Below are 27,475 nucleotides of genomic sequence, written 5' to 3' on the forward strand. Positions count from 1 at the left end.
GGCTCGCATAGGGTGATAAACCGACTCTCCCCCTCCATCACGTTGTTCGCTTTTACCACGTAATTAGTAGGCCTAGTAATATTTAGTGAGCACGCGCAAAGCGCGAAAATTTTCAATGATCCATAATAAAATCGGTCAATAAGATCGAGAATTGCATATATATTGCTATCAATTTCTTGTCCTCTCTGCTCGCGTAATCAGATTTACCGGTAGAGCTGAGTGAGGTGTCTTGGAAACTGTAAGGCCCGTAAATAATAATTAAACATCTTCGGGCGGGCGGACCTGGTGGTAGGCCTATGACTTCGTTACATGATGTTATTTCGTGACCTCCGCAATATCAAAAAATGTAGAATCGCATAAACGTAATAAACTATAACACGCACTCGATTTGAAATTGGAATTTCTTCACTGGCACATAATTTTTCCGTGCGGGATGGTATTTGTCTTGTGACGTTCAGATTGCCAAGACAGGAACATTCGGCGCCAGTCATTTAGGGGCCTATGGACAATTTAACTTATATGTATCGGCATAAGCGCAGTACTTTTCGGCCAAGGTTTTCTCGCTGCCGATCGTTCTGGCACACCTCCTGGAGTCGCATGTTACATTACCTAAAACTGTCTATCTCGGTGTGACGTGGCGCGGTAATGGCCAACGCCGATATGCCCATTTCTATAAATCTTGCGTATTTTTTCTTGGGTGAAGAGTACCCAATAATCAAGATATTTGGCAACCAGAAATCACGCAGAGCGCGAAAATTTTTCGAAAAAGCTGCATAAATTTTCAATAAATACTCCATAATTTATGCTAATTTACGAAATAATTTTGGGCCCCCTTCGAGCTCGCCCCCCCCCCAATTGGGGGGTTTGGGGTGCGGCAGTTACGGTCCTGAGGTTAACAACCACTGGTTTCACCTCTAAAGGCATTACTGCAGACTAACGAAAATCTGTAGAGTCGAACGAACCATTTCATTTCACTTCCCTACCCATCACACAAGACGAGTTCAAGTCCATACACGAATTTACGAACACCTTTGGTTTATTTACCCTCTTTCATTTTTCAAAATGCGAGCCTACCACAATTCGTCAAAAGCCGTAATATCAAGGAAACATAAATCAAAGAAAAGAATCGGAATCATCAACAAAATTCAGAGGAAATGAACACGCCATCGAATTTCCATTTGAAATCATGCAGGACGCCAAAATACAGTTCAAAGCAATTTCAATATGAATGTTCAAATCACGCCGCATTTCGGATAAAGCATCTATCATGAGTGCTATTCGTTTTTTGAAAGCATCGTCACCAGTAAAGTATTACGACCGAAACCTGAGATATGAGATTTTGAAATTTTCATGCGAGACACCTTCCAGATTACATCAGCGTGGCGTTAAATTAACGGGAATAAATTACAAGTAAAAGTAAATCCTAGAACAAAAAGACATCTTCCCTGTCGAGGAAAATTTTAACGCAACCGATCGAGAAGAAAATATCAATTGAACGTTCTGTCTTTACAGAAGTATCTCAGATCGGGAGTTTCAGATATGTACACATGAAGAGCACGCCAAACGCCACAGTCATTGTGCAAGTTACAGGTAAGAAACTCGCTTGGTATAATAGGTCAATTCCAGATAACTCATGCGTACGGAGTCTAACGTACTGATTTTTTTTCTACGAGAACTAAATCAAAGACTGATCAGTGTGATTGGGAGACTGATTGTAACTTACAAACAGCACAAAGGTAGGCTGTGAAATAGGCGACGCGTTGTCTGACGACGCACAATACTCGATAGTAAAGCAGTGATTGCATACTGCCTTCCGTGTAAATGAATTAGCTCAGTCACACTTAAGAATCGATTTTTTCAAATTAAATTCAACTTGGAGAAGGCCTTGACACCGCGCGGGCTACAGCACCGAATCTTAGACTAATTAAAAAACTAGGATTGCTCAATTAGCGAGTTGGATTTAAATGGCATGGAATTACTTTTTACAAAGGCAAATAAAATCAAGCCGCTTAAAATGTAAAGCGTGTAAGAATCGGAAGAAATATCATCAATGTACACTTAAAATTCTGGCTGAGACTCGAAATAACGACGCATAAAAACGCACCAGACTTATACCGAACCATGTACAAGTGTACAACTATACACACACCGGAGCGAATCAGGGAAATTTCCCGGCACCCGCGTCGACACAGAGGCAAAAACGAATGAACAATAAATTATTTGCAAGCACATCTAAGCAATAACCGAAGAAAAAAAAACAATTAAGCAAACGAGAAAGAGAAAATATTCTGTACAATGGGACCGGCTATAACGGCACGCTGCCTTTGAACTTGCGCGATTTCTTATACATTCAAGTGGCTGACAACGTGAAGAGTCGGGAGTGTAAGAGATTTTTTTTTGCCTTGATATATTTTTGTTAAGACCACGTTATTTCAAATGAATACGGGGTTTCTGGCGTTTCCGAAAAAGACGGAGCTCGCCCAGTTCACAGTTTGATTAGTACGTCGTACGGTTGCATAATTTGCACGCATATTTCACGATCCAGACCTTAAAACTATTACGTAGGCCATCTCGCTGGGATTAAACGCACAGGTCTTGCTATGACCAATGACCATCATCCATAAGCAGGGCTGAGCACAACGATTTGAGTACTTAAAATCTAATATGAGATTAATTATAATGATTCGAGTTAAATAGGGAGGGACAATTATAGTTTTGACGCCGTTTTTCCAACGTAGAAACCTCGATTTGTTGCGGTAACTTCACACTACGCTTCGTATGTCGCGATACGCAAGACTTCAAGCCTTCCACAATGAAAAACGGCATCGAAACTTCGATTCTCGTTGATAAATCAGCACTTAGTGGCAAGGAACATAAGATTTCGGTACTCGACACATCATCTGTCACCACTCAAATGGAATCATTGTGCCCAACCTTAGTCGAAAGAAAATAAAAATCAAGACCAGTCCTGTCAGAACCAGACATCGGTACGCTCACAGGTAATATACAGTAGCGAAAATGAGTGTAATGAGAGACCATAAACAGTCCAACGCTCAGATACACGGAACGAATACGGCCGTCGCAGAACAATCGGGCAAAGCATTTAGTAGCTTCCCAACAACAGTGTAAAGAACCAAAAGAAAATACATGGAACAGAAAAGGGACACCACCGGCACTTAACCAATCATCGCACGAGCGTGTACGATTAAAATTTAAATCCTGCTTTTGCAACATATCCGGGCGAGGTATTGAAGAGGGCGTGTTGTGGCAGATAGTCACGATAAACAAAAAAAAAATGGTTAGCGCCAACGAGGTAACTGCCTATGGTGGTTTGAAACTGGCAAAGTCACAAAAACGTGATTGTAAATCAGGGGCTCTCAAACGTGCGTGTAAAGTGACGGCCGTTTTCATTAGTCACGGACTAGTTAAAGAGGCACTTGCTGCCTAATAATAATTTTTACCATCACAAATTTTAGCTCGACAGTTGTGTCACAACAGGAAATCAAAAAATTTGGGAGTCCGCGATCAAAAACCCAAATTTTTGACAGGAATTTGTGTCAAAACATGACATTTTAATGCGTCCGTGCAACCGCACGTCTATATCTATGGGTCAGCAGTAGAAAAACGAACTTCCCAAAATTTTACTCACAATTTTGTTGAGCACAAGGAATTTTAGAGAGCGAACTTTTTGGTCATCAATTTCAAAACTTTTGCTCGGAATTTCACGCAAGCACAATCAATCGTACGGGGTCCACGCTACAACAAGTTTAAGAACCCCCGCCGTAAATGAACTCGGAAGTTGAGGTTTTTGCGATTAAAACATTTCAAGTCAAATCGGCGCTGCACCCCGAAAAGCACTCTTAAATTTTGCTCGCGTGCGCCAATCAGATTTCCGATTCCGTTTCCTGCTCGGTGAGAGGCTGCGCGTCGTCTTCTCGGACCGGGACAGCGTCATAGTCGTGTCGGTTGTTCGTGGGCGCCGGGTCTGGCATGGTCTGGAGCTCGCTGGGCGTTCTCTGGCCGGTGCGCTCGGCGCTTTTCCACATGCCGTAGAAGAAGTAGATGGACAGGCCTGTCACGAAAAGAGAGAATATTCAAGGTGGAATTCACGACTGTAACCATCGTGCCATGGACACTCACCCATGATCATCCAGACTACAAGCTTGATCCAGGTGTCGACTGGTAATGAAACCATCAAAAACAGGTTCACGAACATGTTGATCAGCGGCACGTACGGAACTAAAGGCACCTAAAATGCAAACCGGGTTCGTTAAATCTACAACTCACGAATATTTTTAGGTCTCATTCAATAACAAGCATATTATTCAATTGTATATTCAAGGTCTGTATCTCCAAGAGCTTCTTAAACTTACTGTGTACACTCTTTTCTACTTTGATATACTTCAATACTACATACTTCAAGAGAAGAAGAGTTTCTTGGAGATACAGAACTTCATTATACATTTGAACGGTATATTCATATTGAAATAAACCCGACTATTCCGGGTGACACTCGTCAGGGGTAATCGTCCGCAAACATTTGTTGGATAATCTTGTTTGCGTGTAAAATTATCGAGGCGACAGAATTCGTGTTGCCCACAGAAGGAGTTTGTGTACCATCTAAAAATAGTGCATTACACAGCGGTCACTTCGCTACGAAAATGCGATATTTCATGCTGGTGACGTCATATTTTGTGATACGATTGTTGTATGTACAATGTTCTTCCCAATTCTCTAGTAGTTGCTGACGATTACCCCTGACGAGTGTCAGCCAAAAATAATCAGGCTCATTTCAACATGAGAATACTATTCAATAATATACACTCCATTGTATGTTGAAGTTCTCTTTAACTTACTTTAAACGACAATTTCTCGTTGTTCTGCGGTTGCATGATGATGATAATCGCCGACACCAAGATGAAAATCCCAAAAATGGTGGCAAACAAGATGGCTCCGGTGCCCCATCCCATCGCGCCGGCCACAATCATCACAATACTGAACAGCACCATCGACAGACCTGACAGGGCAACAGAAAACGAATGAACGTAGCATATTTTTGTCGTTGATGATTTCGCGGCATATTCACCGACTCATGATATCCATCCACATGATCTGTGCATATGCCGCTGGACAATCAAGGTGCAGATATAGCCATGTAAGGCTTTTCAAGTCTTGCACCACCCCTCCATGCTATCTCGGTGATGCTGAGCCCCAAGCGGGGAAGCCACGGATACCACTTTTACCGATCCGGGATTGAACCTACTACCCACGACGTTTCACAGTTAACCAAACTTACTGCAGACTCCCGTGGCCCAATTCACGATCGACGACGTCAGAGCGGTCGGCCTGTTGTTTTTAGGAGAGATCAGCTTGACCAGCTGGAAAGACTCGGTCAGGTTTTCGTTGGTCATCGGCGCTGTGTCCAGCATGGTCTTCTCGTGATCGAAACCGTTGGATTTCATCGAGGACACCCGCCTCCCCGCGTCCTTCTTTTCGGGCTGATACCTGACAAGGCGGTTTCAGTGGAAATCAAAGTTTGCAACGCTTCATTCACGGCTTCGCTCAACATAAATTGCCTAGCCGTAAAACACTGCACAGTGATATCAAAAAACATTATTCATTGATACCGTAAAACTTCCATGTATGATTGGACCAGGCAAATCAAACTGCTACACAACAACCTATAGAAATTAACCAGAATATTTTTGACTGACGCTCGTCAAGGGTAATCCTGACGAATAGTATGGAATTGGAAAGGGACATTGTATATCAACAATCGTATCACTAAATATAACGTCACCGGGATGAGAATTTTAATAAGAGGTGAAGAGATAGCTTAAGCTGACGATTGCCTGTTGACGAGTGTCAGCCGAAAATATTCGGGTTCATTTCAATACGAATATTTTATCCCATTGTTTATTGAAGCTTTGTACCTTAAAGAGTCTCTTCAAACTGATATCGACAGGTTCACACAAGTGACCACGGAATTTTAAAACAGATTGGAGTAAGCAGCATATTAAACAGTGAACACCAACCTCAGCAGCAAGACAGACGCCGCGACCAGCGTGTAGGCCGCCAACGTACCAATCGACATCAGATCCACGAGAGCTTTCAAGTCGAAAAAGACGGCCATCACACCTGCGCGATGCAAGATCAAAATTGAACGTTGTAGGCAGAACACTGCATCAGTCGCGGACCGTCAGAATGTCGGAGGCGGGATAAGTCACTACCTTTTAGTCACCAGTCATTTTGAGTCGCTCCATATCAAAATTCTTCGTAGCAAGCTGAGTCACACAAATTTTCAAAGTGACTCGAATTATGACAAGTCATCATACACTGAAGTTAACTTGTCTACAATGTCCCTGCTGATGAAGCTAACTAATATGAAATACAAACGAAATCGGAAATGGAATCCAGTAAATAAAGGGGCTTCAAAGGCTACATAACTTTAACATACATCTTAATAATATATTCAGTCTGTAAACATACTAAAAGCTTGTCGTTAAAGTTCAGTGAACTAAGAAATCAACTTGACAATTCGTCTGCAGACCCCGAGTCATTACATATTTTCCATATGGCGAATTCAGTCAAGTTTTTCAAAAAACTGAGTCATACCAACACAGCTTATAGATGGCAACAAAATATCATGTCAAAATCACTTGAAACTGTTTTCACCTGCTAATCCGCCAGACAGGAACGTAGCGATGACGGGGGTCTGGGATTTCTTCTGTACTTTCGCCAGAAACTTGAATAGAAGACCGTCGATCGCCATGGCGTAAATAATACGAGGCATGGGGAACATAGCCCCGAGCAAACTGTTAAGAAAAACAAAAATGAAACGGAGATACGGAGCTCGTCGCGCTCCCAATTGGCCGACACCCAACAGGATTTGTGCAGAGGTCATCAACAACAAAATGTCATTCGAGAAATATTATTATGGTATGAGAAGTAAAATTTTCCTACCAGCAATTTGCTTATATTGCACCAATTGATGCCAGAACACTATTGATATCATTGTAATTTGACAAGAAAGCTAAGTAAATTTCATACTAGCGCGGATTCGCATAGCTTATATTGCACCATACAATTGAATAATATAATCATATTGATGAAATAAACCTGAATATATCCGGCTGACACTCGTCAGCAACTAGTAGATTTCAAAACCACTTTGTATATCAACAGTCATATGTTGCACATAGAAATTCTGCACCTCTGAGAGCCTCTTCAAATATTGTTACAATCAATGCAAGAATTTTATTATATCTTGACATGAATTTAGCTTCGCTTTTAAACTTCTGCTTCCAGAACAGATTACAAAAATCGATGGCTGTGAAACTATCCTGATGTGAAAAGAATCGATGCGGTTCTTTCGTAGCAAGCATGTAGGTAAGTTATCAATTTCCAGTCCACATAATCGAAAAATCTCAGGTCAATTCGACACCAAAACTTCAAAATTACAAACGCAACAACAGCAGACACTCCAGTCCCGATATTTGAATACCATACAATCATTTCTATTCTACATTATTGCATTATATATATATTGTGATACGATTGTTGATATTACATGTTCTTTTCAATTCTCTACTAGTTGCTGACGATTAACCCTGACGAGTGTCACCCGAAAATACTCGGGTTTATATCAATATGAATTTATTATTGGAATCAATCTCGCAGCATACCAATATCCACAAACATGCCTATATTTCCACCTGTACAAGAACACAAGACACACTCACCTGGTTGACAAAGCACAAATAGCACCGATGGTCACAATGTAAATGGCCCAATCCATTCCGACAGCCTCGAAGGCGTACGGCAACGGAGCGTTCTTATCCATTAGGAAGTAAGGCTGCATCAGGGTCAGAGTAGACGAAATGAGAAGGTAAGCGACGCAGCAGATAGCCAGCGAGAACACAATGCCTTTGGGAATGGATTTCTGCGGGTTTTTGGCTTCCTCCCCTAAAACGCAGTTGTCGATATGATACACCCGCAGAGAAAAGTTGGACAAATGGTATATTTTCAACTTTTGGAATTAGATTAATACTAGAATTATAGCTACACAGTTTATTCCAAATTAGATTGGAACTAGAATTATGGCTACACACAGTCTATTCCGAATTAGACTAGAATTCGAATTATAGCTACAGTTTTTCCAAATTACCAAACTTGCACCGCACTACACTCAGTTCTACTGCAGCATTTTTTTTTTTTGGAAAACCAGAAATCAGATTGAATTAAAATTATGGCACGGAAACATTTTACAAATAGATTAGGCTAAGATTATCCACATTTCGTTCTACTTAGTCTAATTCAGTGGTTCTCAACCTTTCAGTCTTCGCGGACCCCCATTGGACTATCACGGACCCCTACGACAAGACATGATTTTCTGATGACTCGAGTCATTTTCTCAAAATACGGAAATGACTCGACTCGAGTCAATCGGTGTATTGACTCAACTTGGACTCGAGTCATTGCACATGACTCGAACCAAGTCATATGACTCGAGACTCAGACGGCCAAGACCTACATTTCATTGTAATTTCGAATAGTGAAGTAACCACAGTTGTAGAAAGTGGGTTTAGCAAGACTTTAACTGGAAACTGAGCAGTCAGCACAATGACTTAGACTCAACCTCGACCCTTTGCTCGCTGACTTGGACTCGGACTTGGCTCGGCGGTGAATTGAAAGTGACTCGACTGGACTCAAGTCAAAACTTTAAAAGTGAGATTGACTTGTGACTCGGAGCTTTGTGACTTCGTTACAGCCCTGTCACCAAACACTCACCTGTGGTCGCAATGCAATCGAATCCGACAAACGCATAGAAGCAAGTGGCCGTGCCAGAGATCAAGCCTGCAAATCCGTAGGGCGCAAATCCGCCTTCGCCAAACTGACCCATGGTGACATTTGTGAGACCGCTGGAAATAAAGTCAATTTACAAGCTCCAGTTACCAACTTCAAAATTATCAATTGATATTATGAAAAAAATTAGGAGTCTAGCAGTGAGGATGATTCTTTTGAGTACTGAAAAGGCACAGCCCTCGTCACTAAAAGCTAATCCATCCTAAAAAATTATAGTTTCCATACTATTTTCCACTGTACTCAAAATCTAATACTCAATTCGAAATCCAATCATTCAGACACACGATTTTGCTCAGTCATACTGATAATGCGTAGATGTTACGTACGCTTCTATGGACATATTGTAGATCTCTTCCGGGGTCAAGTTCCAGTTGTGAAGGTCCGCTTGGGTCATTCCGGCGACCACGATGAAAATGATGACGCACACGTTGAGCACCGTAAAGATTTTGTTCACAATTGCAAATTCTTTCACTCCGAACGCGATTAAAGCTGAAAAAAATATTCGCCATTAAGTTGACGCTGATTGGTAGGCCTACCACACTATGTCCTCTGTTAAGGATATTCTCAAGAAAAGTGAACGGTCTTTATTAGTGATTATCAAGTTGTTTAAAATAGCAATGCATAGTGAATTCGGCTGAATTTCAACTGGTGGAAGCAAAGATCTTCAAAATTTCGGATAGGAAATAATAGTATTTACGGTAGATAGTTCTATAATTATTAATTAAATAATTTCCCAGTAAAATTTAAAAAAAATACTTCTTTTTGATAGATTTAAAATGTTCTAACTCCAGTAGGTTCGCTTCTACAGACCAAAAATGAGCCAAATTTTGTGTGCAGCGTCTTTTTTTACCCAACCTAACAATTTAATTGAATAGCCTGTGAAATTGGAAGGAAAAATTTATTTTTGAACAAACCTGTACTACAAGAGACATGAGTGGATGGTAAGGAAATCTATTTTTACTTCTTTTCAAAGGCCACAACAATTGCACACAGTTATTTATAGTTATGTGACTTTGACATACGGTATTTTGGTTGTCGTTGGTCTCAAATAGCACGTGCCATCGAGTCAAAATCGACTGCTTAATCTACAATGCATCCGTTAATAAAGGAAATTGTGAGAGCAGATGTCAATAAAAGGAAATCAAATCACCGAATGCAATCAGAGTTATTAAAAATCCACATCGCATATGAGTAAATCCATTATGTATGGCATTAGATACAACTTTTACATATATTTAAAACTAGATGCGGCTTGGCATCCGTAAAGCACATTCCACTCGTTACTATCGCGCCCCACTATAAACGCAGAAGCATATTACTGAGTTGAATCGAACTACCTGAGTGATTCGATTCTGCATCACGTAATATGTCAATGTCAATGTTAAAATATGTATCGTTTATGGTGCAACAAACAATATAATGCCTGTTATCCGTCACATTAAAGATACTTTGGTATTCTTCGACCATACCGATTTCATTCCACTTGGTGACAATGTTGTGGGATGATCATGACTTCGGAAATGTGCTATTTCCAGTAACGTTCGCAGCTTTATACTATATGTTTCGTATGCTACGATGCGGCCAATCAAGGTGAAATGCTTCTCGGATGTACAGAACCTCAACATATTCAATAGATGAAGATATTAATTCCACAATAAAGCAGATTACATACTATTCATTGTGGCTCAATTGCTGATTGTAGCGGGAGCTTGGCGCACAAAGTCTGAAATAATCCGCTTGCCATGATATACAAAGCAATATCGTGTTCCGTTATTTTGTGAATCGACCACACTGCCGGCAATCGACATGGGAACAGGATGTAATCTGCGGCGGATGGAAAAAGGCGTGTCGCGGGCGTAGGATGGAACGAACCCACCGAGAATGACTCACGTCTCAGATACGCGCGCGCGCGTTGAGATGATAGAAGCTTAACCAGACGCGCGCGTTTAGAGCAACGTTTTTTCTACTACCGCGCGTCTTCGTAATTTCCCTTACCGCACGCTATGACTATAGATAACTAACCTACTATGACTTTAAATAGCGCGAAAATGAGAGAACTGAGCGTTACCCCGTCGCGCCTACATGAAAAAGTGTGTGTTCCGATAATCGCGAAAGGTGAATTCGGTATGTGGGATTCGGCACTTGATCAAACGTAAAAAGCATTACTTTCGTGAGAGCGATGCATCGATATTGCATTAACAAGTGGATGTTTCGCTGGATAGGAGATCGAAATGTGATATAATGCACTTGACGGGCCCCTAATTCAAACCAGCCCGTAACTGAACCCGAGTAGATTAATACAAACACTACACACAAAGCAGACTTGAACAACTAGATAATTCTAGTTCTCAATCTGACTAATAAGAGTGAAACTGTGTCTGACTAATAAGAGTGAAACTGTGTAACTATAATTCTAATTCTAGTATAATTTGAAATAAAATGTGTGGCTATAATTCTAATTCTAGTCTTACTTTGAAATCAAATGTGTGGCTATAATTCCGATTCTAATCTAATTCGGAATAAAATATGTAGCTACAATTCTAATTCTAATCTAATTTGGTAAAACTGTGTAGTTATAATTCTAATTCTTACCCATTTTGGAGAAACTGTGTTGCTATAATTCCAATTCTAGTCTAATTTGAAATAAAATGTGTGGCTATAATTCTAATTCTAGTCTACTTTGAAATCAAATGTGTGGCTATAATTCCGATTCTAATCTAATTCGGAATAAAATATGTAGCTACAATTCTAATTCTAATCTAATTTGGTAAAACTGTGTAGTTATAATTCTAATTCTTACCCATTTTGGAGAAACTGTGTTGCTATAATTCCAATTCTAGTCTAATTTGAAATAAAATGTGTGGCTATAATTCTAATTCTAGTCTACTTTGAAATCAAATGTGTGGCTATAATTCCGATTCTAATCTAATTCGGAATAAAATATGTAGCTACAATTCTAATTCTAATCTAATTTGGTAAAACTGTGTAGTTATAATTCTAATTCTTACCCATTTTGGAGAAACTGTGTTGCTATAATTCCAATTCTAGTCTAATTTGAAATGAAGTGCGTGGCTCTGGCTATAATTCCGATTCTGATCTAATTCGGAATAGAATGTGTAGTTACAACTCTAATTCTAATCTAATTTGGAAAAACTGTGTAGCTATAATTCTAATTCTAGTCTAATTTGAAATCAAATGTGTGGCTATAATTCTGATTCTAATCTAATTCGCAATAAAATGTATGATTCACACCTATAATTCAGTGAAACATTCTTTCTCGAATTTATCGATGCAATATTGATGCATTGCTCCCATAATAATAATAATAGTAATAGTTATCACAGTTCTAATGCCAAATGTCATATTTGGTATTGGTGATACGATTGTTGATATACAATGTTCTTTCCAATTCTCTACTAGTTGTCGACGATTAACCAGGACGAGCGTCAGCCGAAAATATTTGGGTTCATTTCAATATAAATATACTATTAAATCTTATACCGAGGTTCTGTACCGCCTAGAAGCTCTTAAATAGTTATTACATTACTAATGCCAAATTCACCAAGTGCCGAATTCAACACGCCGAATTCACTGGTACCCAGCTACCCACGACAATCACGCTCATTGACGCGTTCTGTTTTCAAGCGGGAAGTCGTTGGCGGCGGCCATTGATCAACGATTCCGTGAACCGGTAGAATAAGAAAAAACTGGCTCGACATGTCTCCAAGCGTTGTTGTCCTGTTATTTTTCATTCAGTATACAACTGCGCTTGCCTGTTTTAACATGTTCTAGGGCGGTGGGGTTCACTGGATGTCAGGACGCACACCTGACGCCTTGTGTGAAAATCATGATTTATAGGTTTCGTTAATTGAACACTGTCGCTGATGCGCAGTTCGTTTTGCGCACAAGTATTCTACAATAATCTATCAGATGTGTACGTGGCAAATCTTTCGGCCAGGGTTCGCGGAAGGCTGGCATATTAGCGTAAGGGTTCGCCTTTTTACGAACCACTGTTCTACACCAAGATCTTATTGAAAGACTGCTGCTACTATAGTTTCGACACCTTCCTATCTTATCGCAATCTTGAGGTGTTTTGAATCGGTAAATAAACGGATAAAATGAAGCGGAAACAGAGATTAGCTCAAGGCTGTTTAAATGTATATTGGTCTGAGTTAACCGAGTTCACGAAGCCTAAACAAGCCCGGTAGCGCCCGGTAAAAACGGATCGAGGCACACGACCAGAGTTTAACAACTAGACAATCTTCAGCTTTCCAAATTAGACTAGAATTCTAATTTTAGCTACACACCGTACAGTGAATACAGTCATCCGCGCATACATGTGTATAATGACACACAGTCACTAAAATTTGACGTATGTAAGCAAGTAGTGGGGAATCTCGAAGACTGGGGCCGCGGGCCACACTATCATGTAAGATGGAAAACTATCCGCAGGCCGGACAAAATCCCTTCGCGGGCCGGGTCCGGCCCGCGGGCCGTATGTTGCCCGCCCCTGGTGTACAGCAAGCTATACAGTTCGCGTGCGGTATTTTCTGGAAAACCAGAAACAAGATTATAATTAAAATTAGGATATAGACACACTTCACAAATTAGATTAGAATCAGATTACCCGCGTTTCGATATAATTAGTCTAATTAGACGGCTGGAGTTATCCAGCTCTCCACGTCTACACATGACATGACCGCCAACAGCCAATGCGCCGAAAACCTCGAAAACGTGACCGACGGGTTTCTCGAAATGCCGATTGTTCCGCGGCTTGACGGGCCGCGATTCCGCGAAATCTCGAGGCGTATCGGACGAACGATATCGCGCTACGGCCGCAAACAACTGAAATCGCTCGAGTCTCACGGCCGTGACTCCCGCGTTTTGGTTTTTAGCCCTCGGGGCCGACGCGGCTGGCAACATCTTGGCTTGCAGGCCACGATAAAGGATACGCGATTGATAACGGTAAGTCCTAAGTCTCAAATTTCGTAAACTGCGGAAGCCAATTGTCACGTATAGCGGTAGTCTTCAACGGCTGGTACGCCTAGCATATATCAATCTTTGTTCATAATTGCCGAATGCATGATTACGAAGTAGCACTTCTTTAAACCGATTTTAAAATTTGAAATGTAATTGAGGACGCTTTCTGACGCGATACAGTGTTCATGGTATACTCTCGACTTAACCCCAAGTCAACATAGTGCACACGTCGTACAAAATAGCCTACAACGCGTTCATAAGCGGTAATGTATGACAATGTATGACAATACAATTTATACTTGTATAGCATATTCATATTGATATTAACTAGGGATGGTGTGAACCTCTGAAAGGTTCAGGTTCGTGTGAACGTGAACCTTTTTGAAAGGTTCTGTGTGAACACGAACGTGAACCTCATGACGTCACGTGACGTCATATTGCTAATTTCAACCCATATTTCAATTAGGTGATTGCCTATATTAATCTACTGTACACGATACCGAGCGACGACTCGGGGCCACATAATAGCTCAGTACTTATAAATACATATTGACGTTTGAAACGTCGTCAAATGTATCAACTGGGTAAATCAAATGATATAACAATCCCATAAAATCAGTATCTTGCGTCGCTTTGCCAACAATTTCGACCTAATCGGACAATGTATTCGGCGTCTGAGTATTGCCACATGGATATTGAGCAGAGCCAACACCCCAGTCGCACAGATTTGGTTTTTATGATACAGTATACATATGTAGTCAAGATTGACCCCGTACGCCTGCTAGATTTTTACATCGGAAGACGATAATAATCTCATTGATTGGTTGAATAAGGATCATTCGCTGACAAAATACAGTGTATTTCGCTCTTGATGTCATGTGATTGAGGGTCAAGCTCACAGCACAGAGACACTATAAATATGCACAAACGGAAAGCTGGATATCTCGAGCAAACGTTTGTAACAATACAAGTAAATCTTCGAGATTGTCAAGGGCGGCATGCTCGTTTAGTGTTGAATATTTATGCTGCCAGCTCCATGCATACAGTAGCCCGCAGTTGAAAGTCAATAAATTTGAACCAAAGATGTTATAATGAAGTGAAAATTGCAATGTATGAAAAAGGTTCACAGTGCAGAACCTACCAAGGTTCTGTTGTGAACGCGAACCTCAAATTTTCCGAGGTTCACACACAGAACGCGAACGTGAACCTCACGTTCACACCATCCCTAATATAAACCCGAATATTTTCGACAGACACTCGTCAGGGGTAATCGTCAGCAACCAGCAGAGGATTGGAAAGAACATTGTGTATCAACAATCCTACCCTTGGCGAGTGTCAGCCGAAGACATTCGGGTTCATTTTAGTATGTGTATGAATATATATACCACTAATTTGTATGCTGAAGTTCTGTATCGCTGAGAATCTCTGCAGTATGATTTGGCGATATTTGACATTGCAACGGAAACTCGGAAACGACGAAGTCGCGTTTCTATCAACAGAAACCCAACAGCGGAATATGCCTTGCGGGAACTTTAGCAGAACCACGCTTAACAGGCGTACTATCAAAGAAACGGCATCAAATTTCTCATCAAATTAAAGTTCCAATTCTATATTCAGTTTTAGTTGTATATTTTCGCTTTACTTCAATATTAACAATTTTACCAGATCAACAAACCGCAAGATTGCGATACAATGAAAGATAGGAAGGTGTCGAAACGACTTGGAGTAGTCTTTAGAATCAGACACCCACTTGGGACTAAGACCTACGCATGCACAGTACACTGAACGAAAAGTAAATGAAGATTACATAAAAGAACAAGCCACAAAATGAGGTGGCATGTGACGGAAGGCGATGTCGATATTTTTGTCGTAACACGATTTTTTAAGTTTCCGGACAGCCTGCGCAAACTTTGTTTACACAAACGCAAAATTTTACAAGTTCCCAAGTTAAGAAAAGGTTGAGGTGTGAAAAACCACTGACACACACGGAAAGTAATCGCGCAAAGCCCACCAACCTGTCAGTATCAAAATGATGATCAAGGAAAACAGATCGGGGTAAGGCGCGAGGCCTGGCGAGTCGAAGCTGCAGCAATCCATCATGTACTTTTCGATCGAGTTGTTGATCAGCGTGTCGAAGTTGGCGGTCCAAGCCCGCGCTACGCTGGCAGCACCTGAATCGGGCGACACGTAACCTCGTTATATACCTTGTGATTGAACTTCACACGAAAATAAATAGGCCTGGGCAAAATCGGATATCTGAGCGAGTCGATTCTAAATAGAGAGTTTCGCTCATTGTGCGGTAGGAGTACGGATGAAGTGTGTGTGTGTGACAATTATGCGATCACGAAGAAAATATTGCCACTCGCCCGCCAATTGAAGATAATTTGACATTCTTCGACCATACGTATTTCGTTGCACTAGTAACAATGTTGTGGTCTCGACTTCACGGAAATGTCATTTGCGCTAATGCGAGCAGCTTTTTACAATGATTCCGATACCGCGATCCGATCAATCGAGGTTTCGAAGATTCCACGGCGGGGAAAACGCGTAGACAATATAAATCTCGTCGATAATGGAGCTCTTAATGGAAAGTTATCCCACCACATATTTCCTGCATAAAGTTTTATTCAATGCCGCGTCATTTGCAATTTGCATAGTCACATTTGCATAATAAAACACAAGATATACTTGAATTATATTAAACCCAGATATTGGCGTTTAGCACAATCGTGGCAGGGCACGTTCTGGCACAATAAAGTACTTTTGCACGCACAATTGTCGCCACAAACAAAGACACCCAGCAACAAAAGGCATCGCGAAACTTGTGAAACGTGTAACAGGCCACATACCAAACGTGCCGGGCTGACAAGCAACGTGCCGCGCTATTGGAAGACGCCGTAGGCGGGTGCTGCTAGGTCACGTGACACGCGTTATCCGATCACAACTGCGACCGTTGCCGAAACACTATACCAGCGTCAACTTATTTGAACCGCAGACTAATCCCATGGAAAAGTACAAACCGGAGTACCGTACCCACATCACAGGGCGTACGGAATTGAAACCGGCGAGGAGCTTGTATATTCGCACTGACTCAAGAACTTTGTTTATATCAAGACGTAAACAAAGGCGACACTCACCAATCACGTAAGACAAGATCAGATTCCATCCGATGACGAACGCGCAAAATTCGCCCACCGTGACGTAGCTGTACACATAACCGGACCCGGCTTTCGGCACCCTGGCTCCGAACTCGGCGTAGCATATGCCTGTGCGAAATCGAAATTGGTGAGCTTCTCGCGGGCACAGAACTTCAATATACAATTCAATAATATATTCATATGCATGATTTAATACAACTTACACATATTAATATGAATATATTATTCAATTGGAAATCGAATTTGGTGCGTGCGGTCGGAGTAAGGCGATATTAACACTTATGCGTGGAAACCCAACGTTTGAATACTGTATCACATTGAGGGCCGGTTGTTGTGGTGCAGCTAGGGTTGCATTTAAAACGAACGGTGTTTTAAACAAAGGCCTACTTGAAAAGAATTGTGTTTTTTACAAGTTGTAAAATTATGCCGTAATTGTGTAAATACTTTCCAAAAAACATGCTGTATGAGCCTACGGACAATTATTACCCGATATAGCTGACGTACATCGATATGGGACGGTTGGAACCCTCCAAATAGTCGGTTCAACAACAATAGTAGAGATATTTCGACAAAGGAGCTACATTTACCCTATATTTTCAATTGTCAATGTCATTCCACTATGACGTCACAATTGAATTTCCGTGACGTCGTGTCTTGAAAAAATACATGCTTGTTTTAAATTGATTTTTGTTTTAAATGCAACCCTAGGTGTAGCTAATCTGTCTGCGTGCGCCATATTTCATTTCCTTGGGCGAAGACAACACATCATGGATTATATTTAGGCTATATTATGTATTTTGATGGTGATAAACTTCTTGAATATTTTTGTATCAAGTCAGATAGCTTGAGGTGAGAGCCTATTTTACGTGTTTAATATGCCAAGGTAAACATGGTTGCTTGTATAATGAAAGGGTAATGTACTATTGCTGACGATTTCCCCTGACGAGTATCAGTCGAAAATATTTGGGTTTATTTCAATATGAATATAGTATTCAATACTTGCTTGCATACGACTAGGATCAATACAGCCAAATACTCCGATGATAATTTGACAAAGTATGTTTTCTATAGTTCAAATATATTAGTTTTGGTGCGGATTTCATGTGCCTGCACCCTGCAGATATCCTCTGGTACCCACCAGGCTTACGACCTGTAGTGACATCGTGATCACACCATTTTTTTTCTGTACCGTGTAATAGTACAATGTGTATATCATTTGCAATATCCGAACCAGCGGATTGGGAAGACAGTGGTATCAATTTCCCGAGGTCGCCGATTCTCAGTAACACCCTGCACACCTCAATCGTAATCACGCGATCACGCTGTGTTATGCTTCATAACTCGTATATTTGTGGCGTGAAAAATTAGCTTTGTTCAACCGGACGAACTCAACGTGACAATAGCGGCTGATCTTAACGAAATTTGAAACGTTTTTACAACAAAAAGGCGTGCCCCACAATAAGCATTTCTCATTGGGTACCGCGGCAAAGCCTGAAGCGCTCCTTCGTAATTTCGCCAATCAGATAACAGTGTTTAGCTATAAAATGTTCCAGTGTTTTCAAGGAGTCGGCTTATTGTTGCACGCTTCAATAGGTGGAAATTTGGAAACAAAGATGCGACAATTATGTACACAGTAAAAATCTTATTATTCAAAAGGCAGTATTCAGACAGTATGCAAGGCGCACAATGATCAACAGTGCAATACGACAATTGCTTAGCATGTGTTACATCTCAGGCTCGACATTACTACTATCGGTACATCAAAACACATTTTGTCTGCTTAGCGTTGAGCACAAGTCAAACGCGCTTTACACACATTGCAACCAACCCTCAAACACAATACGCAGACACGTTCCCGTGCAACGTAAATATTTGAGGGCTATGATAATACATACAAGGGGCCTTAGCAGAACAGCTAAGACCCTCTACTGTGTTATCCATACAAACAAGGCGCTGGAGGAGGCTACGTTAGCATCTTCACCGGTACTCGATAGGGGCACAACAGCAAGCAGACATGCACCCGGCACATGGACCGTAACAAAGCAAAGACAACTAATCCTGATATCCAAATAGAATTGGACATATTCCAACAATACACTGGCGGCTTCACCAACGGCAACTGGTTTGCATCTCGCAGTGTCAGTCACTAATGTTGGGCAAACGTGCCTATTGCAAATGCGCCCAGCTCCGTGTTCGAAATAATTTTGTGACAATTTTATCAGCTGGAGTGGAATATGCTGCCCCTGGCCGGGCGGATACCAACATAGTAACTGTTCAACCAACAGCTTTTATTGGTCGGAAGATGTAACCCATTTTCTAGGGATGGTGTGAACCTCTAAAAGGTTCAGGTTCGTGTGAACGCGAACCTTTTTTAAAGGTTCTGTGTGAACACGAACGTGAACCTCATGACGTCACGGGACGTCATATTGCTAATTCCAACCTACCCTTCAATGAAATGATAGCCTATATTAATGTACACGATACCTAGCGACTATTCGGGCAGCATTACGTCACAATGCTGAAATACATATTGACGTTTTAAACGTCGCCAAATGTATCAACTGGGCTATCAAATGATATAATAATCTCATAAAATCAATATCTTCCGTCGCTTTGCCAACAATTTTGACGAGGTCTTACCAGGGAATATAACGGAAGCAAGGGACGTAGTTAATTTTTGTCACTTGCTACCGATATTACCCCATTAACAAGTTATATAGCAGTAGCCAACACCTCAATTGCACCGATTTTGTTTTAATGATCCAGTAAGCATATGAAGTCAAGATTGACCCCATACGCCTGCTAGATTGATTAGTTGAATAAGCATCATTCGCTTACTAGGCCGACGTAGCTTGTTTCGATCGTGATGTTTTGTGATTGTGGGTCAAGCTCAGAGAGTCCATAAATATATACAAACGGAAAGTTGGATATTTCGAGCAAACTTTTGCAACAAAGCAAGTAAAACTTTTGAGATTGTCAAGGTACATGCTCGTTCAGTGTTGATTTTTTATGCCTATAGCGCCATGCATAGAGTGGCCTGCAGTTGAAATGCAATGAATTTGAACCAACGATGTTGTAATGAAGTGAAAATTGTAATATATGAAAAAGGTTCACAGTGCAGAACCTACCAAGGTTCTGTTGTGAACGCGAACCTCTAAATTTCCGAGGTTCACACACAGAACGCGAACGTGAACCTCACGTTCACACCATCCCTACCATTTTCGCCCGCAAATGAAAAATACCGTGATTTTAATGATGAGTGGGATGTACAGTTTAATGATGGGATATCAGGAATAAGGCATACATATTTGCATACAATAAGCCGATTACATGATAGGATGATTTACATCGCCCAATTACGCGTAGCACATCGGCGTTGCGACAGAAATAGGGATAAGGGACTTCGTCATGCAGGTCTACAGATAAGAGACATCTGTGTAAGTCAAGTGCGTGTTCAGGTTCGTAGGGGTGGTGATGGATTTCCACTGTCACGCATCAAACAGGATGTAAAATTGCAATTAGACTGCCACTTGACCCGCGAATCCAGAGCATTAGAGTAAGCACACAAAGCCAAATCTTGAAAAATCACTATTCGACCAGTATCGGGTCGAAATAGCATCAGGGATATTGCCAATGAAGTGTCTCAATATGTGCCTTGTGTACATTGTGCAATTCCGTTGCATATTGCATTATTTGCGATATCCCCGTGGGAAGTATTGCCCGGAAGGATATATTTTATGATACACTCCGTCGGAAAAGCAAACGACAATGCAGCTTCGACGCCGCAGATGAGTAGCGTTCAAAGCTTGAAAAATCGCCTCGAGGACCAGCGCTTGTTTGCTAACCGACTAACGAACCCCCTTCAGTCAACGAGGTCACGGAGCGTTGTGTTGTTTGGGCTATAAAATCATTCAAGGAATTCCGACATCTCCGAAACGCCATGTAGAGCCATCAAATCGACAAAAAATACCATGATTCAACCAGGGCAGCCATTATGAAATAGTTCTAAATCATGATCTTTCCAATTCTATGCTAGTCGCTGACGATTACCGGTACCTGTGGCCCGAAAAAATTCGGGTTTAATTCAATATGAATATACTAAATATTGCATATTGAAGTTCTGTACCTCAAGAAGCTCTTCAAGTCTCCCAAGATATAGAAACAAAATCCGAACTTGAATCAAATGCAATTTTGAAAGGCATGTTTGGTGTTTATTTGAGGATTTGTGTTTGTATGAATAATAAAATTGGTGTTCCTTTCGTCCATGAATCTATAACCTTCACGATGGTCATTGGCCAGCCGCGCGGTAACTCCATACCCGCGATATCCTACGTCAGAGCAGGTGTAAATATAAACTTCTCATTGTTAAGAGAGCGTACAGCGGAAGCTCGACATCTGATATCGATCGCTGGCTACAAAGGACAAAAAAATCGCAAGGATGAACCATCTGCCGGTCAGTCAAACAATATTCATCGCTCACGCGACTTTTAGCCACAACACAGGTACATTGAGGTCGGGAATTGCCGATACGCAGCAATTCTCAAAAATCAAACGAGATCATGCGGCAGCATCGTTTCCTCCGATTTTCTTCCGTCTTACGCCGGTGGATAATACAATTAATGCAAGCATGTCCCAAACTTCTAGTCTAATTACACTAATTAGAGCGAAATTACGGTAAGCTAATCCTAATCGAATGTATGAAGTGTTTCTATCGCAGGCCCCGGTTTTCTACGCTATAATTTTAATTCTGATGACAACGAACTCTGATTTCGCATGAAATGTACTCGATTTTTGTTGCATTTCTTCGAAATTAAAGCCAATTCGAATTCGAATTTAATTCGGGAGAAGCTGTGTAGCTATAATGCTAATTTTAATCGAATTTGGAAATTTCTAGTCGTTCAACTATGCACTGTGGCATAACTCAAGTGTCCCAAGTTCCCAACTACCGTTTCCCTGTTAGGCAAGCGACCGACGTGTTACGAAATCGCGTCCCACGTGACATGGCCAGCTCTGACGGATTTTCTTGCGTTATAATTGGAATTTAGCAATACGATGCACTTTCGGGCAATCGACAGGGTCCAACGTACGAGATGTTATGAGCGCTCAATCGAACGCATTGCGCAACACTTCGTCTTATTAGTCAGGCCTGACAGCAGGGCGATTCGACAAACAGCGTGCACAAACACGGGAAAGGGCTGATGCGTGCAGAAAGCGCATTTCGACATAGTTTGCCGAGGCGGGACGGAACAGACTGTTGACTTTCGGGTTGCGAATTTTCGGCGACTCATCAACTCGAGTTCAGAGACGCCCGAAAACTCTACGGGACAACTTTATTACTATTTCGTAAAGTGCATTTCGACATCCAGTTAGCTTTACTCACCGCGTTGAAGAGAACATTGACGTGGGACTGTATTCATTAACTATATTACAAGAAATCAACTACCTCAAACCGGCAACAGACGCCCATTCTCGTAATTAAACTTGACACTTTTTCATGTTGCAAGGTAGTGGACACAAGCCATACGAGTCAGGATCGAGGTTTCAAATTAATTAAAGGTCAGCGTTCGAGATTACCGGACCACGACCTGACATATTGACTTCGCCACCGTCACATACCACTATATTTTCATCGCTTGTCCTGTTATATACAATTTAATAATACATTCATATTGAAATAAACCTGAATATTTTCGGCTGAGGAATAATCGTCAGCAAATAGCATAGAATTGAAAAGACCATTACATATCAACAACCGTATCACCATATATATATGTAATGCCCCGTCCAATTCTCCACTAGTTGCGGACGATTACCCCTGACGAGTGTCAGCCTAAAATATCCAGGTTTATTTCAATAAACTATGGTATGGATATGATATTCAATTGTATATTGAGGCTCTGTACCGCCAAAAAGCTCTTCAAATTGTCCTTTATGTTATCCCCCGTAACTATTAATTCAGTGAGCGTAAGTCTTATATACATTTTCTAGGTCAAGGTGGGTGTCTAACCGAAAGACTTTTTCGACTTCTTCCTTTGTTTTCACTTCATCGCGAGCTTGTGGTGTTTTGAAGCGATGAAATTAGTAGTTGAGTTAAGTGGGAGTGAAGTTTTGAATTTGTCACGTTCAAGAGCGATAATTCGATGATAACTGTTTACCGGAAATCTGCGGAATCATCTCAAAACATTATCAGGACGTATTCCTCAGTTTTTGGCAACTGCAAATCACATCGACGACAACACCACGCTAGAGTCGAGATGGATGTTTTCGGGCGGTGGGCTATAGACCGACGCAGGAGTCTACGTAGGAGTAATTTGCTATAAACTGAACTGCATTCAATGCACAAGTTTTCGCGACTTCAGTAATTCGAATCTAATTCGGAAAAACTGTGTAGGCCTACCTATCATTTTAATTCTAGTTTAATTTAGATAAAAACATGTCTAGCTTTAATTTTATTTCTAATCCAATTTGGACAACATGTGTAGTTATAATTTCAAGTTTAGCGTAACTTGGAAAAACTGTTTAGCTTTAATAGTAATTCTAATCTAATTTGGAAAAAATGTGTAGCTATAATTCTAATTCTAGCGTAACGTGGAAAAAACTGTTTAGCTTCAATATCAATTTTAATCAGATGTGAAAAAACTATGTAGCTATAATTCTTATTCTGAAACAATGTCTAGTTTTAGTTTTATTTCTAATTTAATTTGGAGATAATGTGTAGCTATAATTTCAATTTTAGCGTAACTTGGAAAAACTGTCTAGCTTTTTTAGTAATTCCAATCTAATTTGGAAAAAAATGTTAAGCTTTAATTCTAATTCAACCTAATTCGGAAAAACTGAAAATTTTCTATTCGTCCAAGTCTTCGTGAGAATACGGTACACAATCACACGCATCAACAGTACGTGGGCTTGTCGAAGGTACACATCGAATTTCGACGGCGATCGTAACTTGATGGCATCTAATACGACATTTACGCGCAAAAACACGGCCGAATAACCGCGCACAACGGATATTGCGTAAATCGCCTCACAAATCCAACCCACCAGACAGCACTGACGTGAGAGCCGCAATCAGAAATGCGATCACCACGCTTGGTCCGCTGGTCTCTTTCGCAACAGCTCCCGTTAGCACGTACACTCCGGCACCTGAATCAAACGTTGAAATTTACATTCTCAGCAGCACTCGAGGGAGTACGAATAGGACGTTGTATATTTTTGTATTTGAATTTCTTGAGGTATATCCACCGACTAATGATACACACGATCTGTGTATGTGCATTGTGCATACCCAATACCCATGAGTACATGATGTACATATGCCGCTGGACAAGGAAGGTGCAGATATAGCCTTGTAAGGCTTTCGAAGTCTTGCACCATCGTTCCATGCTATGCAGGAAATGATGAGCGCCAAGCGGGGAAGCCATGGATACCAGTGTTACTGATCAGGTATTTGGTCTGACCCGGCCGGGGATTGAAACCACGACCTGCCGATCAAAAAGTCGGGCGCTCCACCATCACGCTGTCTTGCCAAGAATTTTCGCCCCTCACGACTCAAAAGCCTTTGCTTAAATATAGCTGGATATTCAACTGTGCAACTTGCAACGTTTCTCTCATCATTTTCGAATTTACAAGGCACCAACATGTCAGTTGCCAAAGCAAAAACGATACATTACATAAGTTGAAATAAGTTCGACAAAACTTTGCGGTGTGTTATCGCCTTCGGCCACCTGCTACGCAAGATGGTAATCTTACCGGTAACCTTGGCCCAGACGGTCAATTGAAAGCTCCCGGATGCCTTAACGCGGCCATATGTAGCATGAAAAATAGACCACATTTCGACAAATGAGCTTACGTTAAAACAGTGGCTCTTAGCCTCTACCAACCCGCGGAACACTTACGCTAATCTGAAGCCTTCGCGGAACCCTAAATTTTCGCTGAGCCATCAATACAAAAATACCCCACAATACTTATATAACACATTACTATCGATTAATGCTACACAAATTGAGCTGTACATCAAGAGTGTTAAAGAAACATCTGCGGAACCCTTGGAACTGGTTTCTTGAGCCCCTAGTGTTCCGTGGAACACCGATTTAGAAGACAACCAACGCGCTATAATTAAGGCAGTTTAAATAGGATACTTTCAGTGGGCCATGGAAATGATGCAATACATTATTGATTCTGACGGGGAAAAGAATCGTCAACATGTGGAAATAATCGGTTTTATTATTAATCCTACTAACCCAATGTGGCGCCTACACCCAGCGCGGTAATGTCGAAAGTGTTGAGCACTCTTTTCAGTTTAGATTCGCCGATAGTGTCTTTGTCTATATGCTTGGTCCTGGTGAGGGCCCACGATAGCTCCGACACGAAATTTGACAGCCAACCCATTCTCGTTTCTGATATATGCAGTGCAGATTACCCTATGTACAAACCGTACGGTACACTACCTTACGCTTAGCTCTGAAATACGAATTTGAATACTGTCACCTAACAATAATAATGGAGAGCTTCTTAGAGGTACAGAACTTCAATATACAATTGAAATGTATAATGTATATTCATAATGAAATGAACCCGAATGTTCTCTCCACTTCTCTACTAGTTGCCGACGATTACCCCTTACGAGTGTCAGCCGAAAATATTCGGGTTCATTTCCATATGAAAATAGTCTTTGATTTAATAAAACTGGACACGATGGCCTGAAGCATCCGTCAGTGAACATTGTGAAAGTTGCAAGCCAATCAACGGTATATATATATCCAATTTATTCGTTTCCGTTTCCCGCCATTTCCTATCACCTGCTTCCTGAATGAAATATTTAAAGTCTGCAGCCCCGAATTGCACATATCAAATGTATGTAAAGCGATTCTGGCTAAAAAAAATACACCGAATGCATTCAATTCAAAATGTTTCCTAGTCGTACCAGACTAAAGTTAACAGACAGGAGACATGATAATGCATCGCATACTTGCAGTGGCCGTTATGACCACACGATGTATCACATACGGAAGTAAATCTAGTTATATATAATTTTTAAATTTCGGAAAATTAATTTTCCTTCAAAACGCTAATAAAATTTCAACGTGATATTAACATATTTGGTGATACTTTTGTTGAAATACAGTGTTCTTTCCAATTCTCTATTAGTCGCTGACGATTACGCCTGACGAGTGTCAGCCGAAAATATTCGGGTTTATTTCAGTATGAATATATTATTCAATTATAAAATTCCCAGTAGTTATGTAGGAGATATTCCAACTAACGACGTTAATTCTATCAGATTTCGACCAATCACCGATCATTACGCCATCGCAAACTATCTAGTTATCTAGTTAACGCCACAGGTACGATTTCAGTTTATTTCAGTATGAATATATTATTCAATTATAAAATCCCGAGTACTAATGTAGGAGATATCCCAACTAACGACGTTAATTCTACCATATTTCTACCAATCACCGATCAATACCCCATCGCAAACGATCTAGTTGTCATGTAGTAACGCCACGGGTACAATCGAGTGCGGCCTTTCCTGAACAAGGAGCTACGTTTCATACGTCAATATTCTATACTGTAGTAAGCTTTCAGCTGCAAAACATCTACAAAAGAGCGACCTTGACAATTTACCGGCTTCATAGCCACACGCGACCAACATACGAATTTCTTAACAGAATTGGGATGCAGAATCTAGAGATCAATCCAGGAAGCCAATAGGTACTACGAGAGTGCACTTGCACGAATTTCACGGAGAAACCAGACAATAACTTCCGCGCAAACCCTAAACAACACCAAAGTAGCTACACTCTGTCATCCGAACGCTTGTCACACAGCCGGCATCAGTTCCACCGGTTGCCAATTACTCACTGACGCTGTCGACCACTGACGAACGCATACAAGCGATCATTTACGGTAATCTTCTCCAACGCCTGAGAGCAGTTACTGCTGAATGGTCACTGCTAGCTCTGCATTTTCCGACAATCGCCGAAACCGTCAGGTGACTAAAAACACGCTACGAAGTACGAATCACTCCTGGCCTAAATAGCGTGTCGAGATGATGCATTGTACGATATAGCAGAATTACGTTGATGGGGTGTCCGGACAATACCGAGAAAACCATTACCGAGAATGCCATTACCGAGAATGGACACCACCGAGAATGGACATTACCGAGAATGGACACCACAGAGAATGGACATTACCGAGAATGCAATATATGCAATGCAGGCATGTTATGCATATGCATGCACAGGTCGTGTGTGTACATCACGGCGTTGCCACATTCGGTATCGATGCTCAGGTATAAATTTCTCGACAACGTCAGTCCCAGTAAGCTATATTCTTGACATTGGCCATTCTTGGTAATGTCCATTCTCGGTGGTGTTCATTCTCGGTAATGACCATTCTCGGTAATGTCCGTTCTCGGTAATGTCCATCCTCGGTAATGGCATTCTCGGTAATGTCCATTCTCGGTA

At 41.1% G+C, this 27,475-nt stretch overlaps 1 protein-coding gene across 1 annotated transcript; it reads right to left on the reverse strand.

Moving 5' to 3' along the window:
* Positions 1 to 1,018: 1,018 nt before the first annotated feature.
* Positions 1,019 to 25,500, reverse strand: LOC145438702 (high affinity cationic amino acid transporter 1-like). Its single transcript, XM_080316050.1, has 13 exons — positions 25,244 to 25,500; positions 24,045 to 24,146; positions 16,983 to 17,111; positions 15,861 to 16,016; positions 9,192 to 9,354; positions 8,791 to 8,921; positions 7,743 to 7,965; positions 6,676 to 6,815; positions 6,036 to 6,138; positions 5,297 to 5,505; positions 4,857 to 5,017; positions 4,141 to 4,249; positions 1,019 to 4,072 (listed from the first exon to the last, which is right to left on the reverse strand). Exons 1-13 carry the CDS (start codon positions 25,389 to 25,391, stop codon positions 3,885 to 3,887), a joined length of 1,962 nt encoding a protein of 653 aa, XP_080172176.1. The 5' UTR covers positions 25,392 to 25,500; the 3' UTR covers positions 1,019 to 3,884.
* Positions 25,501 to 27,475: the final 1,975 nt, after the last annotated feature.

Source organism: Botryllus schlosseri, chromosome 5, assembly GCF_051294905.1.
Source record: "Botryllus schlosseri isolate E-star chromosome 5, Bs_hap1, whole genome shotgun sequence".
Lineage (NCBI taxonomy): Eukaryota > Metazoa > Chordata > Ascidiacea > Stolidobranchia > Styelidae > Botryllus > Botryllus schlosseri.